At 47.8% G+C, this 18090-nt stretch overlaps 1 protein-coding gene across 4 annotated transcripts in view; it reads right to left on the bottom strand.

Moving 5' to 3' along the window:
- Nucleotides 1-17749, bottom strand: part of ALPK3 (alpha kinase 3) — a 67915-nt gene extending 50166 nt beyond the window's left edge. For 3 of the 4 annotated variants that reach the window (XR_013959660.1, XM_080651417.1, XM_080651415.1), the window contains exons 1-3: nucleotides 17590-17744; nucleotides 12751-12789; nucleotides 8931-9052 (exon numbers count right to left, since the gene is read on the bottom strand). Coding sequence is in view for 3 of the 4 variants with exons in the window: in XM_080651417.1 (XP_080507543.1) it covers nucleotides 8931-9052; nucleotides 12751-12789; nucleotides 17590-17732 (304 nt within the window). In the remaining variant the exon portion in view is untranslated. Of the gene's footprint in view, nucleotides 1-8930; nucleotides 9053-12750; nucleotides 12790-17589 lie in introns of all 4 variants that reach the window. The other variant, XM_080651416.1, reaches the window with a different exon arrangement.
- Between the last annotated feature and the right edge of the window lie 341 nt (nucleotides 17750-18090).

The following is an 18090-nucleotide window of genomic DNA, read 5'->3' as shown; positions in this document are numbered from 1 at the left end:
TTTCTCATTGCTAATTGGAAATGGCTTATTTACAGTTTTACTATGGTGATCACAGAGAATTCTTTCCTAATCTGCTGCATAAAACCCAGGTAACCTGAGATAGTTTGTATGTGTGGAGGTGAGGAGGGGGAAGAGGGAGGTGGGTAATACAATGGACAAGGGTATGGAGGTTAGAGATACAGAACCCTGGAAATCTTACAACCTTGTTGATAGTGTAGATCTCAGCACGGTAGGGGCTCCTGCACAGAAAACCCTAGCCGGTCTCAGGAGACATGGGTATCATGGCAACTGAGGGGAGACAAGTTTGCCCCTTTGGGTTGGGCTTGAAGCAGGGAAAAGCTTACTCCCTTGATGACATTGGAAGTGTTCAATAAAACGTCCTAAGATTCTGTAAGTCAGACTCATGTTGGGATCTCTACGTTGCTCTCAGAGTCCATGGCTACAAAGGACAGAAGGACCAAAGGAGAGAAGTGGCCAGAGGCCCCCACAGCAGGTGCTGTTGCCAAGGCACCGAAGCTGCAGCTGAAATAAATGTACAGGCAACATGGAAAGTGGAAAAGATACAGATATGTTCACAGCATGGTCACTGGGCAAATATATACTGAGCACCTTTTTTGTGCCTGCTCCCAAGAGGCACAATGTGTCAGGTGTGTGCTCTAACCTCACAGATCTCACAGTCTTGTTGGAGAGAGAGATGTATAAACAAACTGTGCCATTGAGGAGAGAGCAAGAGCTCTAAATGCAAATACTAAAGATGACCCCCTGGAGATGAGCCATTTGAGCTGGGCCTTAAAAGATGAGAAGGAGCCAAAACCGGTTTGGCTCAGTGGATAGAGTGTCGGCCTGCGGACTGAGGGGTCCCGGGTTCGATTCCGGTCAAGGGCATGTGCCTGGGTTGCGGGCACGTCCCCAGTGGGGGGTGTGCAGGAGGCAGCTGATCGATGTTTCTCTCTCATCGATGTTTCTAGCTCTCTATCCCTCTCCCTTCCTCTCTGTAAAATATCAATAAAATGTTAAAAAAAAAAAAAAAAAAAAGATGAGAAGGAGCCCTAGCTGGTTTGGCTCAGTGGATAGAGCGTTGGCCTGCGGACTGAGGGGTCCCAGGTTCGATTCCAGCCAAGGGCACATGCCTGGGCTACGGGCTCAATCCTCAGTGGGGGACGTGCTGGAGGCAGCTGATCAATGGTTCTCATCATTGATGTTTCTCTCTCTCCCTCTCCCTTTCTCTCTGAAATCAATAAATAAATATATTAAAAAAAAAAAAAAAAAAAGATGAGAAGGAATTTGCCAGACAAAGAAGTAGTAGGCTTTTAGGTAAAAAAGCCAAATAAGCAGACCATCTATTTTCACTCTCTCTCCCAAACCACTAAGACTACACTAAAGAGATTTTTTTCTTAAAGATATAAAACCACAAGTAATGGAGAACAGGCAAGGAGAGCAAAAGGAGCAACAACACTGAAAGTTGGAAAGCAGATGGACAAGTATAAACTGCTTAGCAGACCCAAGACCGCCTGACCCTACCCCAGCATGAGGAAAACTGACAACCACCCTTCCTACACTAGAAAACCCCCAAAGGGCATAAGAACTGGCCACAGGTGCGTTTAAGACTGGGGCTATCGAAGGAGCTGGAAAGGTAAAAAGTTATTTGAAAAACAATCAGATCTCTGGGTCCCTTTATCCACTCTGTACCCCTGGGTGACAGCTTCTTCCCCACCATGGCCAAAGGTGAGATTTATAACTAGAAAGATAAAACTTAGCCCTGAGGATAAGCCACAGAGGGCATGACTATTGTGTGGAAAACGGAAAAAATGTAATAACCATACATATAAAATAAATGCTTTATACAGAAAGCCCACCCAACCCTTTAATCTGTGTGTTTCCCATAAAACCTTTACCCTCTAGACAAGATACTGGAGACTACACACTGAGGAATCTTTCTGGTCCAAGAGGGAAGAACTAAAGACGCAGTGGCAGTTCCCAACAGTGGCCCCCAAATCACCCTACAGAGAAGACCCAAGTTTTCAGGCCCCTCCTACTTGCAAAGAACTTCCAATCAGCTTTTTAGTCTCCCACTCTTAATCATTACCAGCCAGTCATCTCCTAGATATCTAAGGAAAGCCTGTAAATAGATGATTATGGACCAAAACTAACTTTTAAAAAGCCAACTGGAAGAACCACAAGCTATACATGGAGAAGGAAACTCTTAGAAAAGTATCATTAGTAGTCTCAGAGAATAAAGAGAAGATATTTCATTCATGAAAAGAACAGGAAGCTATAGAAAAGGATTTAAGCCCTGGAGAGCTGAAATGGTTAGTGGCTAGAACAATGGCCTGTGCACTGAAGGGTCTTGGGTTCGATTCCCAGTCAAGGGCACGTACCTGAGTTGTGGGTTCACTCCCCGCCACCAGTTGGGGCCCATGCAGGAAACTACCAGTCAATATGTCTCTCTCATACTGATGTTTCTCTCTCTCTCTCTTTCTCTCTCTCTCCCCTTTCCTCCCTCCCTTCTGCTTTCTCTAAAAAAGCAATGGAAAAAATATCCTCTTGTGAAGATTAACAAAACAAAACAACAACAAAAGGATTTACAAAGATATTTTAGAAATTAAAAATTTTTAGAAGAGTTGAAAGATAACACTGGGGAAACGTCCCAGAAAGTAGAGCAGAAAGATAACCAGATGGAAAGGGAAAAAGGGACCAAAAAAGAAGAGAATGAGTCCTTGGGAGCAGATGTCCACATGACAGGAGGAAGAATCAACATCAAAATAATCTCAAGTTTCTCAGAACTGAAGGCATTCAGTTTCCAGGTTGAAAGTGCCCAAGCATGCCCCAGGATGAAAAGAGACCCATATCAAGATACATCATTATGAAATAGCAGAACATTCTTACAAGATTCCATAAGGGGGTAGGAGTTGGCGGGGGGGTGGGAAATGGTCTCATGCAAAGAATTAGGAACCAAACTTTCCTCCTGCTCCAAAGAGCAACATTAGGAGCAAGAAGGCAATGGAACGATCTTGTCAAAATTCTAAAGGGAAATTATTTTCAATTTCAACTTCTATACCCAGCCAATCTCTCTATCGAGAGTAAAGTAACTAAAAAGACATTTTCAAACATAAGTTGTATAAAATCTACTTCCCATATACTCCTCCTAGGAAGCTACCAAAACAAAAATGTAAATCAAGAAAGAAAAACCTGGAATACAAAACACAGGAAATCCATTACAGGAGAGAAATAAAGGGAATCTACAGGATGACAGTGAAGTGTGATCCTAGGATGTCAATCATGCACTAGACACAGAAAGCAACTAAATCATATTGGTGCAGAATGAATCACAGGAAAGACAGGTTGAGATCTGGTCATCACAATGCCTCCTGCTATTGTACCATCTTTAGGACCTGCTGAAACTACTGAAGGATGTTGTTCAATAAAGCCATACAATAAACCAAAAAAAAAGGGAAGATGTGAGACCTAGGAAACTGAGTCAACCCAGGAGAAAGTCAAAGGGAAGACCCAGGAGAATAGCTGTGGACCAGGCCTAATAGGCCACCAGTGGATCAGACCTAAGAGGCCACCAGTTCAGACAGAATAGAGATCTGCAAGAGAGATGTCTCCAAGGAAGTAACTGACAGAGTACTGAGGGCAATGACTTAGCAGAAAATTGTATTAAGAGGCTATTAGGGCCTCGCTGGGTTGCTAGTTAGTTGGAGCATTGTCCCATGTACTGGACAGTTGCCGGTTCAATTTCCAGTCAGGACAAATACCTAGGTTATGGGTTCAATCCCCAGTTGGGGCACATGCGGGAGGCAAGCGATCCACATCAATGTCTGTCTGTCTGTCTCTCTCTCTCTCCCTCCCTCCTACACTCTCTAAAATCAATTTTTTAAAGGCTATTAGAAAGTGTAAAAAAAATTAGTAATAGGTACCCAAAACTAATTAAATGAAAAACTAAAGAAAGTACTAACTTTAAGAAAAATAAGAAATACAATCATAGTATACTACAATGTCAATTATGAATAATATTGCATAGGCATAATAAGGTAAACAGTAAATATTGATTTAAACAAAAATTATGATATAACTATATTGAGAAAATAAGTAAGGGGGAGCAGAGAAAATTATGGTAATTATGGTAAAGAGAGATAATTCCCCATCTACCATAAAAGGAAGATGAGATAGCATCTAAACTTGAAGACTCAGGGAGGAAACCAAGATGGCAGCATAGATAAACACCAGAACTTGCTGCCTCACACAACCACTTCAAACTACAACTAAAAGACAAAACGAACATCATCCAGAACCACAGGAAGGCTGACTGAATGGAAATTCTACAACTAGAAGGGAACAGAAAAGCACACTGAGACTCAGAGGAGGTGCGGAAGTAAAGTGCGGAGATACGGAGGCACGCGCACAGAAAGGGCTGGCAACTGAGAACGCGGTTGTCTTTTTCATTCGAGAGGGAGACACAAGCTCCCGACTGCTCTGAACTCCAGTTCCGGGAGAGACTCTGGGGACCCAAACTCATACAGGGAGAAATTGGACTGTCTGGCATCGGGCCGGAACATGAGGGTGGCTTTTTCTCAGAGGTGCTTGCAGCGATTACCGCGGGACACTGAGACCCGGGGGCCTCTTAGGGCAGTGCTGAAGGTCAGCCATTGCTGTTTGCTCCACCCTGTTTATTCCCTGAGACCCCCACCCCAGCTGTGTGCAGAGGCTTTTGCATATGAATGGCCTGGCCCTTTGCAATCTAAAATTACCTAACAAACTGCAGCTGGGTCAGAGAGCCCCAGAACTTCCAAAAGAAGGCCCAAGGCTCCAGAGCAGCTTGCATTGCTTCACAGCTGGGCCTCATCTGGGCATCTCCAAACCCCAAACAAAGAAGAGGAATCTGAAGATCTCTCCGTAGCTACTGCTGGGTGGCCTCAGGCAGAGCTAAATTTGCACCTCCTTGGAGATCCAAGAGCCAGTGTACCCAGTGGTCAGAGTGGGACCATCCAGATTACAACTCCTCAGATCCATAAGGGACACACTCAGGGGGCAGACTCAGTGAGCACCAAAGCCCCACTGAAGCAAGTCCTGCCCCATAAGCGTGTCCCTAGCACAGAAGTTCTCCCAGTGTAGACACAACTGATCCTCACAGCCAATTGGCCTGGAGGTCAATTCCTCCCAGTGATACCAACAACAATCAAGGCTTAACTACAAGAAGACTGTGCACACAGCCCACAAAGGGGTGCACCAAGAGTGTCCACCTCAGGTAACTGGGGAGGCTGAGACACTGGGCCCTATAGGACACCTAGCACACAAAGCCACTCTATCAACACAGGGAAGCAGCCAAAATGCGGAGACAAAGAAACAGGTCACAAATGACAGAAATGGAGGAAAATAAACTAATGGATATAGAGTTCAAAACCACAGTTATAAGGTTTTTCAACAATTTTCTAGAAACTGCCGATAAATTTAGTGAGTCCCTCGAGGATATGAAAATGGACCAACTAGAAATTAAGCATACACTGACTGAAATAAAGAATAATATACAGAGATCTAACAGCAGACTAGAGGATTGCAAGAATCAAGTCAAAGATTTGAAATACGAAGAAGCAAAAAACACCCAACCGGAAAAGAAAAAAGAATCCAAAAATATGAAGATAGTGTAAGAAACCTCTGGGACAACTTCAAGCGTACCAACATCTGAATTATGGGGATGCCAGAAGAAGAGAGAGAGCAAGATATTGAAAACCTATTTGAAGAAATAATGACAGAAAACTTCCCCTACCTGGTGAAAGAAATAGACTTACAAGTCCAGGAAGCACAGAGAACCCCAAACAAAAGGAATCCAAAGAGGACCACACCAAAACATCATAATTAAAATGCCAAGAGCAAAAGACCAAGAGAGAATATTAAAAGCAGCAAGAGAAAAACAGTTATTTACCTACAAGGGAGCACCCATACGATTGTCAGCTGATTTCTCAACAGAAACTATGCAGGACAGAAGGGAGTGGCAAGAAATATTCAAAGTGATGAATAGCAAGAACCTACAACCAAGATTACTCTACCCAGCAAAGCTATCATTCAGAATTGAAGGTCAGCCGAAACCGGTTTGGCTCAGTGGATAGAGCGTCGGCCTGTGGACTGAGGGGTCCCAGGTTCGATTCCGGTCAAGGGCACGTACCTTGATTGCGGGCACATCCCCAGTAGGAGGTGTGCAGGAGGCAGCTGATTGATGTTTCTCTCTCATCGATGTTTCTAACTCTCTATCCCTCTCCCTTCCTCTCTGTAAAATATCAATAAAATATATTTTAAAAAAAAACAAAAACAGAATTGAAGGTCAGATAAAGAGCTTCACAGATAAGAAAAAGCTAAAGGAGTTCATCACCGCCAAACCAGTATTATATGAAATGCTGAAGGGTATTCTTTAAGAAGAGGAAGAAGAAGAAAAAGGTAAAGTTAAAAATTATGAACAACAAATACATATCTATCAACAAGTGAATCTAAAAATCGAGTGAATAAAAAATCTGATGAACAGAATAAACTGGTGAATATAATAGAATCAGGGGCATAGAAAGGGAGTGGACTGACAATTCTCAGGGGGAAGGGGTGTGGGGGTGTGGGAAGAGACTGGACAAAAATTGTACACCTATGGATGAGGACAGTTGTGGGGAGGTAAGGGCAGAGGGTGGGGTGAGAACCGGGTGGAGGGGAGCTATGGGGGGGGGCGGGGAAGAGGAACAACTGTAATAATCTGAACAATAAAGATTTATTTTAAAAATAAATAAACTTGAAGACTCAGAAGTTAGCAGTGTTCACATATTACTTAATCTTATGGAAATGTATGCACACCAGAAGAAGCAGCTTAAAGCTGAAAACAGTTGCTTCTAAGAAGGTAAGTTTGGTGGGAGGGGTGAACTACTATATTTTGATAATATGCCTGTTAGTATAATTTGAAGTATTAAACAATGTGCATGTGTTAAGTTTTTGTTTTGGTAAAGTAAAATTTAATTTTCTTCAAAAAGAAGGATTAAGGATTTTCTATATAGGGAAAATATCATATGCAAAAGCCTGGAGTTGTGAGAGAGCCACATTTAACAGTTAGTGCCACAGTAAGGTAGGAGAAGCAGGCATAAGCAAACAGCATCAGAAGCTGCAGAGCAAAAGCTGTATCTCCTCCTTACCAGCTTTGTAGGCTCTGGCAAATCACCTAAACTATTCTAGTTTCCTTCTGTGTAAAATAATAGCACTTACTTCACTGGGTTTTGTAAGAATTCAATGACGATGGAAACAGATAAATGTTGCAAAATGTGTTATGCTGTACAAAGGTAAGGGAGCAGGCACATCTCTGTGTCCTCTGGAATAGACAGTGTTCTCAAACTGGAGCTCAGAGGGTTCTGGGTAAGGGTGAAAACTGCCCAGGGGAACCCAATCCCAGAGAAGTAGTTTAGCTGGCTGGAGCAGACAAGTCCCCCAGAATCAGGACATATCACAGCTGGAAACCACCAATGCCCTTGATATAAAATATGTGCTTGTCCTATAAAAAAGAAGGCTCTCTTACCCTTTGAGAAAGCATGGAGGAACCTGGAGAGTATATTATGCTAAGTGAAATAAGCCAGTCAGAAAAAGACAAGTATCACATGATTGCACTCATATGTGCAACCTAATGAACAAAATAAACTGCTGAACAAAATAGATCCAGAGACATAGAAGGAAATATAACATCTGAAAACGTTTCTTGCTGTTCTTGTACTAACAGCAATTTCTGACTTTGGGGAATACTAAATCCCAACCAACAGTTTCTAGAGGAAACTGCCATGCCAAAACAGACTATAGAATCTCAGAGGGAAGACAAAGGTTGGTGGAAAAAGGTCAGCCAAAGAACTTGTATGCATATGGGCATAACCCATGGACACAGACAATAGGGGGATAAAAGCCTGGGGCGGGAAGTGGGGACAGGCTATAAGGAGTCAATGGGAGAAAAAAAACGGGACATATGTAATACTTTCAACAATAAAAATTTTAAAAATTAAATAATAATAAAACAAAATATGTGCTTGTGGAGGGAACCTTGACCTAGAACCCTTGAATTACTGGCTGCACAGCTGGGAGGGGTAGGCACCTATTGGTGAGTCCTGCAGGACCTGAAGTGGGTCAGGTTGGTACAGTGGGAGACTGTTGAGAGGTTTGAGGGAGGGGCAATGCCTGGTCCAGCTTTCCAGTACTCTCACTCCTCTGCCCTGCCCTTCTAAGGAACATCACTTTGCTTCCTATTTGACCAACCTGTTGCTTCAGATTCTACCAGGGAGCTCAGTGAAATGCAAATAATAATGGCCTTCTATTCTAATACTTACATGACACTTACTGTATGTCTGATACTATTCCAAATGCTTTGCAGGTATTGATGCATTTAGTTTCATAATAACACTATAAAGTTCATATTATTAACATTCCCCAGTTTGCAGATGAGGCACTAAGAGGTTATGTAACCTACTCAGTATCACATAACTGAAAAGGGGGAAAGCCAGCATTCCAAGCCAGACAGTCTGCCTCCAAGGTCTGCAGTCAGAATCACTGTACATTAGTCTCTAGGCTTTGGACTCCCAAGCTTCAAACTACTCAACTGTAAAAAAGGGATTTGGGGGAGAGATGGTTTCAAAAACTTCTTTCAACTGAATTGCCTCTTCCCTTAGAACTAAGATTCATCAGTCGTGTATGTATATGCTTGAAGGTGAGGAACCTTTATTGAAGATGGGTTTTGAAGAAGGGCAGAGTGTATATATGGCTCCAGAATGGGAGGTGAAAGGGATCCCAGCTGACATAGGGTGATTAAACTGGAGAGAAAACTAAGAAAACAAATGTCAACGTGCATAATTTTGTGCATACGGCCAATGCCCCTCCACGTCCATCCCACAGCCCCCTTGGACTCTGCCTGTGGATGGCCTCATTACCTGTGATGATGCAGGTGAACCTGACGTCACTGTCCTTGGACACAGCTTGGGACTTGAGTGTGGTCTCGAATACTGGCTGGGTCTCCTCTGTTAGCTGAGCAATGATGGAGCAGAAGGTGCTCCTAGGAAAGGCAAAGAACTATTCAGAGCAGCCTCCCCACAATATACCACAGCCTGGTGTTGTCCAAGGCAGCTGAAATCTTACCATTTCCATATGTCATCCTGGGGCCATGGCCAGCACTTAACTAAGTCTTCCTTCAAGGAAACCGAGGCCTCTTAGTCAGGTGGAGACAGCCATGGTACCAAGGGCTAAAGGGAATCCTGACCCAGACCCATTATAATAGGAAGCCTTCTGACCACAGGCCAGACTCCTGAGCATGCCAGACACCAGCCTGGCATCCCACCCCATCCTTATTAGGGGCCTTGCTTCACCCTCCACCTTTCGCCTCCATGAAAGCTCGTGCATGTAAAGACCCAGCCTCAGAGAGGAAGACCCCAGCATAGCAGAGCCTCCACTCATGCCAGAGAGGGAAAAGCTGGCCAACTCTTAAGGATACATAGGTCCTAGGAGCTCAGGAGCCTATTCTAAAGCTTGGGCTCAGGGGAAAAAAAAAAGCCTGAATTTGCAAGCACAGACCCATAGCAGGCAAAGAATAAGCCAGCCAATGCCAGGGGTCTAGACCCAAGTTCCTAGGGGTATTGAAAGAGAGACTTATATGAATTTGGAGCCTAAACTGAGCTATGGACTTGTCGTGGGAAGCCAGCCATGGCCCCCTGCTCCATCCCTGGAGACCACGTGCTCAAGTGAACACATGGCTGGCAGCTCCAAGACCAACCAGCAGGACTGCCAAACTACAAACAGGACTTTTAGTTCCCTGTGACAGTCCAACTCCCAGAATTCAGAGGCATTTGTGGGCTCATTGAGTCCAGCACAGACTCACCAACACTGTTCAGCATTTACAGTCCTCTCCTTCCTGGGCACAGGAAGCAAACCACCATGCCAGACCTTTTCATGGGCCAGCAGAGACTCAATGCGTCCCTAGGCGTGAAGCGTAACCACATAGCCAGGTTGTATGGTGCACAAGCTGTGCCCAGCCTTTCTCCCCCTCCAAATTCACACACCCTATTATGAGCAGCAGGGAGGACTGTGAGGGGTAAAGTGAAGAGAAGCAGTAAGCACTGTGATGAAAAAGATAAATCATTCAAAGCTGCCTTTCTCTGTGCCTCAGAGGAGGGGGTGGCCACCCACAGGCAGTGTGTGTCTCCCCATGATCTCTCTACCAGGAGCAGGCAGGGTGAGAGTCTGTGGGAACAAGCAAACAAGAACTACAACCCTATACCTTTCACATTCAACTTGTCATTTCCGTGGAGATCATTCTGGACTTGAGTTTGAGGAGAAAGGATGCATCCCAAGAAGAGTATCTAAAATCAAGTAAGACTTATAGACTGATGTGTGCAGCCATGGCGTCTCTACAGGAATGCAGATGCCCAAACCTTCGGGGAGGACAGGAGTCCTCCCCCACAAAGACTACCTAGAAAGGGGATCCTGACCTCTCAATAACTGAACACTTGAGTGAGGTCACAGTTAGACACTCCCTGCAACATTCTCACCTACAACTCCTCTGTCCAGTAAGTGTCTTTTTCTTTCCCTTTAATCCACTCAGAAACAGAGGGTCCATCAGGACCTACACTATCAACTCCCTGACACTCAGGAAATATAACATCTGAAAACATTTCTTGCTGTTCTTGTACTAACAGCAATTTCTGACTTTGGGGAATACTAAATCCCAACCAACAGTTTCTAGAGGAAACTGCCATGCCAAAAGCAATCAGATTTCTATGATTTTGCAACTAATTCAAAGCATTCCTAATTATGTCCTCCCTACTTAGTTTGAATCCTACCTTACTCATGAACATGAGCCTGGATGTAATATTCAGCTTAGGCTCTTAGGATGAAGCTTCTTGAGCAAGTCTAAGAAAATAATTTCAACTATTGGGTAAGAAAGAAAACATGGAAATCAAGCTTCAAGAAAATTTGCAGAGACAAGCACTCATGCTAGATACTCAACAACAGGTAGTCATTTTGTGTTATTACTTTTTTTGAAGGGGAAAAAACACATCTCCCCAAACTTTCCACACTAGGTCCTAAGCCAGGTGTCCTCAAACTACGGCCCGCGGGCCACATGCGGCCCGCCGAGGACATTTATCCGGCCTGCCGGGTGCCGCTGCCTGTCCTGCTTAGCAGCCGACTCGTCCCGGGCCCGCGGTGCGCATAGGAATTTGTTCATAGTTTTTTTTTTAAACTATAGTCCGGCCCTCCAACGGTCTGAGGGACAGTGAACTGGCCCCCTCTTTAAAAAGTTTGAGGACCCCTGTCTAAGCTATATTATAAAAAATATGTTTAAATTGGAAAATCATAGGAACTGCTGAAGGGCATGCCTGGATGAGGCCCTCCAGGGGAGTGGGTCTGGATGCATGTCAGGGGACAATAACTGCAGACACTGTCATGTTCCACTGAAGGTCACATGCTTTCTGTCCCCATCTTCCTAACCACTCTGACATGGGATGGAGTCAGTGTGCTTCCAGTCCCCTAGAAAGCCAGGAAGTCCACACACCTGGAAGTGGTCTTTTCCCACCCTGACACCTATAAGTCCTTCCAACTCTGTGACTTCATACGGCTATCACAGCCTAATCATGTGTTCTCTAGAGCAGCAGTCACCAATATTTCAGACCTCACGAACCACTAGTGGTCCGTGGACCACCGGTTGGCGACTGCTGTTCTAGAGAACCAGAATCAGTGGTTTACATAATGTTCAAAGGAACCTAACTTTGACCTTAGGTGTGGTTATTTTACCATGCTTTAAATGAACGTCCATGATGGTCTCTTTCAGCAGTGACCATGCTCCACTTTGAACTAGTTGTAATACCCTTTCTTCCATCCAGAACCAGGTTCCTCACTGTCCTCCCCATCAAAGGAAACCTACATGGTAGGTACCAATCACCTCTGTAGACATTATTAGCTATTGAGACCAGTTAGCTACTTAGAAATCCTTCTCTGTTTAAATAAATTATAGCAAACTCCCCAAATCTACCAGTCTGGGAAGAGGTCCAAGTGGTGGGAATAGCCAGGAAATGCTCCCAACTCTGTTTATAATAGTCAGGGGTAAAGAGCTGTTCCCAGCTCAGGAGGCAGTCATTCAATGGGCAAACCCCATCTATGGCCTGCTCAGGCCCTGCCCTGGCTCTGCAGCAGATTCAGAGAACAAGCTAATGCAGGAATACACTAACATGGTGTCCCCTGACCTCACAGAATTCATAGTCTGCAGGGGTATAGAGGAGCTAAAGGAAAGGGAAATTCAGAATGAGAGGTGGTAGGAGGACTTAAGTGACTGAAGAAAAAAAATGTAAGGCAATAGCCATGGTTAGAAGATAGACAATGACGTGTCAAACCTAGATATGTGGTTACAAAAACCATGAAAACCAAGGATGAAGAAGTGGGTCACGTGACTGGTGGCTCCCTGTTCTGGTTCCATGATGCCTCTCCCAAGTGCACAGAGATCTAGTGCAGGCATCTCAGAACCCATGTCTACTTCTGGGTCCCTGCATCCCTTTCAAATGGTCCATGCAAGCATCATGTGTGGCCCCTGTGAAACCCATGCTCACGCGAGTATCTCTCACATCCTCCACCACCCACCCTCCACCCCTCCCCTCATTCCATGCAGCCTGGTTAGTAGTGCACAAGCAGTCACCCAAGGGCCCCTCAGTGTCCATACCCAAGAAAAAAAGGCAGTCAGAGAAATGTAATGCAAAGTGCATTTACCTTCCAGAGCTGGGGAGAGATAACCGGCTGCTTGATAAGCTAAGCAAAAACAGCAAATGGAATCATTAGGCCAAAAAAGCAAGGAGGGGAGGAGGCGAAATCAACAGTCTGCAAAGTATTAACCAGCCATCAGGGCCCAGAGGCCTTTCTATTAAAAGGGACCAGCTGTCTTAGTTGGCCTGTTCCGGTTAGCAAGTGGCCTCACCACCAGACACCAGTCTATCTGAAATCAAGAGCTCATTAAATGCAGCAGAGTCCGGGGAAATGGTTAGCCAGAAAAGAAGCCCATTAGGGCTGCGCTTTGAGAAAGTTGTGTCCCAGGCACTTCAGTCACTGCCCCCAAGAAAAGGCTTAGAGCTGCCTGGCATGGTTCTCCACCCGCAGCATAGCATCATTGGGGCAGCTCCTGCTTCAACCCTCAGCCTTTTGAGGGAAAAGAGCCCTCATTCCTAGAAATCCCCTAATAGGCTGGGAAGGATTCAGGTGGCTTGGAGAACACCCATTAATGTGTTAAAGTTCCGTTAAAGAGGCCACACAAGGCAAATCAGCTGGGACAGTGATGAGGAAAGAAACAAAGCAGTTAATTCAGCAGGAACCAGGAGGCACCCAGTTCAGTCAGACCAGCACAAGGGCCGTTATGCCTAGAGCCTTGATCATCCCTCTGCCACGGAGCAGCTGAGAGTGGGCACTAGCTAGGGGCTGTGTAGGCCACTGGCTGGGGAGGAGGACCCACCTCGGGCTGCCCCATAGTGGAGATCCAGCCCACTAGATATGAGCCAACTTTTACCTCTCCCTCCTCCTTCCTAACACAAATATCTCCAGTGAAGTCTAGGACCACCATCTCCCACAGCTCTTTGGGAGATCTCAGGGGCCACCCCATCCACACTCACTCCTTGCAGCTGTCCCTACCATGGGAATAGCTCTCCCTTCATTGTCAGCAGCCCAGCCTGCTCAATGGCACTCAAGGTGTACATCTTTCACCACAAGAAAGCTCCACTGACAGCCTATCTCTTTATAACCAAAATACCAAACTCATCCTCTCTATCCAAAAAACCTGGCTTCCACTCCAGTGGGTTTGTGGATACCACCAGCACTCACTCAAACTCAGGAGCTCTAACTCAGGCCATTCTGGACTCCTCTCTCCCCTTCAACCACCAGGTTCAGTCAATCAACACTTCTTGGCCCTTCTTTCTCACCTTTCTCTCTACTTCAGCTATTGTGTTCTGACCTAGACCCTCATGACTCTATATCTGATGACCACCTCAACCCCCTTCTCCTTCACCCCTCATACCACACCCCTCCTCTGAAAAAACAAAAAAACAAACTACAGTCCCCCCACCATATATCATACTGAGTCTCTACTCCTTGGCTGGGCACATAAGGCCCTCCCTGATCTGCTCACACCCCCATTCTAGCCATGGTTCTCTGATTTCCAACACTTAGTCAGGTCCTACTGTAACCAGGCCTGTTCCTAACTGGCATGACACATCCATTACTGGACTCCCAGCCCTCACTTTTTGTCCTCCACGCTTGGAAAGCCCTTCTTCTTTCCTTCTGCTCAACTAAATCCTGCCCACCCAGCCTTCAAACCTAGACCTTTTTGTGGTTTCTACAGCCCCTAGCACAGTGCTAGGCATACGGTGGGTATTCAACAACTGTTGAATGGAATCAAGAAACAGAAAAAGGGAAGAGGAGGGAAGGAAAGAAGGGAAGTGCATCTTTCAAACAGGAAAGGTCCTGCCTCCCAGAAGGAACTGCTGCTCCAGAAAAGATGGGAAGAAGAAAGCAAGAATGCAGCTGTCTTTGCTCAGAGCTTTAAAAATCCTCTCGAGACAGCGTGGGAGGAATCTCCCATGGTTCCAAGGCACTGGCCAACTCCATCATTTCCTGACCATGAACTTCCTTTGCCTTTCTCCTCAGAATCGAGAGATTTCTCCTTTGTTGGGTCTGGATTTCTTCCCTGAGAAGTAGAGGGAGAGAATCATCTAAATTACAGAGAAAAATTACAGGTTCCACAGCTTCCACCTGCAAGTGGGCAAGGCACTCAGCTGGGAGAGTGACCCTCCCCAGTTCTCTCTCCAGGGCTGGTTGGGAGTTTCTGCTCCCTCACCCCATTGTCCTGCTTTCTCTAGGGCCCACCCATAGATGTCAGCCAGATCAGGAGGAATCCTGGGCGATGGAGGCACCAGGTCTTCAGAAGGTGGAAGATGTGACTATGCCCTGCTGAGGCTCAGGGCTCCACAAGCAGGGAACTCCTTGTTTACTGGCTCTGAGGGGTCAGAATCAGAGATGTCAAGCATTGGGGCAGAAAGGCCTAAAAGAGTTCTTAATGTCACTTTAACTTTAAAGAATGGAAACTCAGAGCTCAGGAAGGAAATGTCTCTTCATCAAAATAGAATTGGGCCTGGAGAGAACCAGGACTGGCCATGGAAGCTGGAAGCCTCCCATCCTTCTGGCTTTCAGATATTTGGGGCCATAAAGGGCCCTTGGAAAGTCCTGACCAGTGGTCGGCAAACTCGTTAGCCAACAGAGCCAAATATCAACAGTACAACGATTAAAATTTCTTTTGAGCCGAAAACCGACTTCTGCGCATGGGCCACGAAGTTTCAATCGCACTATACGTGCGCGCCCGCATGAGCCCCACTCAAGGGGCCAAAGAGCCGCATGTGGTTCATGAGCCGCAGTTTGCCTACCACTGCCCTAGACAACCTGCCTGACATAAGCAAAACAGGTGTTACAAAGTCATCTGTAGCAAACATCATAGGTTCTGCTGCTCCTCTGAGCTCACTTGGTTGGACCAGGGCCTCCAAGAAATGAGGGGGCAAGGACTTCTGGGACTTCTGAGTATCCCTCAGAAATGAGGTAGCTGTAATTGCATCCATCCCACTGTAGTTTCTTAACCTACCCTAGGCTAACCTGCCTATAGGGCTGAAGTTCTAGAGCAGCCGTGGGCAAACTACGGCCCACGGGCCGGATCCGGCCCATTTGGCTGTTCTATCCGGCCCGTGGAGCTGAAAGAGCGGAGGGTTCTCTTGCTCTCCCCTCTGCTCCTTTACTTTGAATTTATATTAGTTCACACAAACATTCCATCCATGCTTTTGTTCCGGCCCTCCAGTCCAGTTTAAGAACCCATTGTGGCCCTCGAGTCAAAAAGTTTGCCCACCCCTGCTCTAGAGGCTGGACTCCCTAGGAGGCTGGGCCTACAGTTTGGTGGGACTATTTATATGTTGGATCTCTGACCCCAGGGGACATTAGAAATACCCTTGAGCTGACCATGGACTAGAAACCTCTCCAGGGCCAGGGGTTGCAGGGTGGGGAGGTGTGTACTGGGAGACAAGTTCTAGACCTGAGCCAAGACTCCTGCTCGGCCCGGCAGCTGGATAGTGAGCATGACTGCACTCTCCAGGCCTTTCCCTAACAACCCAGACCCCTGCCCCCGCCCCCCATTCTGCCTGGTTTTGAAACCACCCTTTTCCCCCCTCCCTCCAGTGCTGCTGTCTCCAAGAAAGACCCTGCTTCTCTCTCCTACTTGTTCCATGGGTATTGACAAAGGCCAGACATGGGAGGCAAAGCTCAGATAAGTCACTGTGACAAATGTGAGACAAGTGTGAGGTTTCCACAAGGCAGTCGGCTTCCCCACAGGCTGGAATGCCAGTTTTTTCGTAGAGCCGGGAGTTAGGAGCAAGGGGCATTCTTTCCTGGCAGCCAGGGGCCGTGTCCAGTCTGACTCAGTCACTAACACAAGCCCTCAGCCCTGCCCCAGACATGTGATACCATTTGACGAGTTTTATGCAGAAACAGGTTCCGGTTACATTTGAACTTTTCCAACTCCAAGGTCAACAGAACTCAGCCAATTCACGAGGAAGTGCCTGGGACTTTTCCTAAATGTCCTTGGTGCCTATTTTGGTGTTGTTTCGGGAACTGAGAACAAAGAGAGGTGTCCAGGCAGCTTCTCCGAATGGCTGTTTTCTGCACGACCACAAGCCAAGTTCTGGGGCCAACCTTCACAATTGCCTCTGGAAAATATGCTCCGGAGTGGGAGGGAAACTGAGCTGCCCAGAGGGGTCAGGAAGGGTCATCTCCATGGCAATGCACGTGTCCCTGTGTGTCTGCGTGCCTCTGAGTGCCTGCCTGCGTCTCTATACCTGGGATAACACAGGTCCTAAAACAAAGCACCCACACCTCTGTGACTCCTGGAAAGGAGTAAAGGGCACATCAGTTCGGCCCCTCCCTTAGCATCCCGTTCCCCCAAACTGGGCAGGGCAATCTTCAGACAGGGCCAACCAGCATCCCAGCTCACCCTCTCACCTCACTAGGCCGCCCCGCCAACAAAGATCCCGGGGAGACTAGAATCCTGGGCCCACAGGAAGAACCTCACTGGCTTTGGTTTATTTCCTTCGGGTGACCCCCGCCCCAGCCAAGAGCCCCCACTCCCGACCTCCCACCTGGTGTCCGCTCCCCTCCCTCCAGCCCGAGGAATTTCAGGCGCTCGGGCTTCCTTATCTCTCACTGTGGAATCCGAGGCCAGAGCAGCCAGTGTGGGGCCCGGGGGCCACGGGCGGGAGTCAGGCCCGGCGATAAGGACGCCTTGGGGCCCCTGTGAAATCACCCCAAGAAAGCCCTTTCTCCTCTGGAGCCTCGAGTAGCGTGAGGCCTGGGATCCACGGGCTGTGAGGGGCCGTGAGGAGCCTGAGGGGACCTGAAGGCCACTGAGGCCCGGCCCCGCTCCCAGGCTCAGGCCTCCGGGGGCCGGGGACCCACCCAGGGCCTTGCCGAGGCCTCCGTGCCCCCCACCTTACCCCTCCCGCACCGCCCGCCGACCCGCAGGGCGCCGCTCACCTGGTCTCTGGCCGCACACCCAGCAGGTAACTGCGGCTGGTGGGGCTGGGAGTCCACACGGGGCCGTCGTCCTCGCGGTCGCCCCGGGCCCAGGCCCGTCCACCCGCGCCCCAGGCCCGGCTGGGGGCCCTCCGCGAGCCCATGCTGCTGCCCCACTGCCGCCGCCCGCCTGGCCCCGCGCGCCCTCCGGCCCAGCGCCGCCCGATCCGCCTGCGGCTGACGCGCGCCCCTATTTATAGCCCCGGCGGCCGTCACCTGCCGCTGTCCCTCCCCCGGCGGCCCTGAGGCGCGGGGGCGCGGGCCCGGCCTGAGGGGCCACTGCGGCTGCTCCCTCGGCAACGCCCGACGTCCACCGCGGGGTCGTCCAGCGTTGGGCAGGGGCGCGCCCTGGAGACCCCGACGGCTGCTGCCTCAGCAACGCCCGACGTCCACCGCGGGGTCGCCCGGCGTGGGGGCAGGGGCGCGCTCTGGAGACCCCGGCGGCCGCCCCCTTCCCGCCCC

The sequence above is a fragment of the Plecotus auritus genome (genome assembly GCF_963455305.1).
Source record: "Plecotus auritus genome assembly, chromosome: 15".
Lineage (NCBI taxonomy): Eukaryota > Metazoa > Chordata > Mammalia > Chiroptera > Vespertilionidae > Plecotus > Plecotus auritus.
This window is presented reverse-complemented; position numbering and strand designations above follow the sequence as displayed.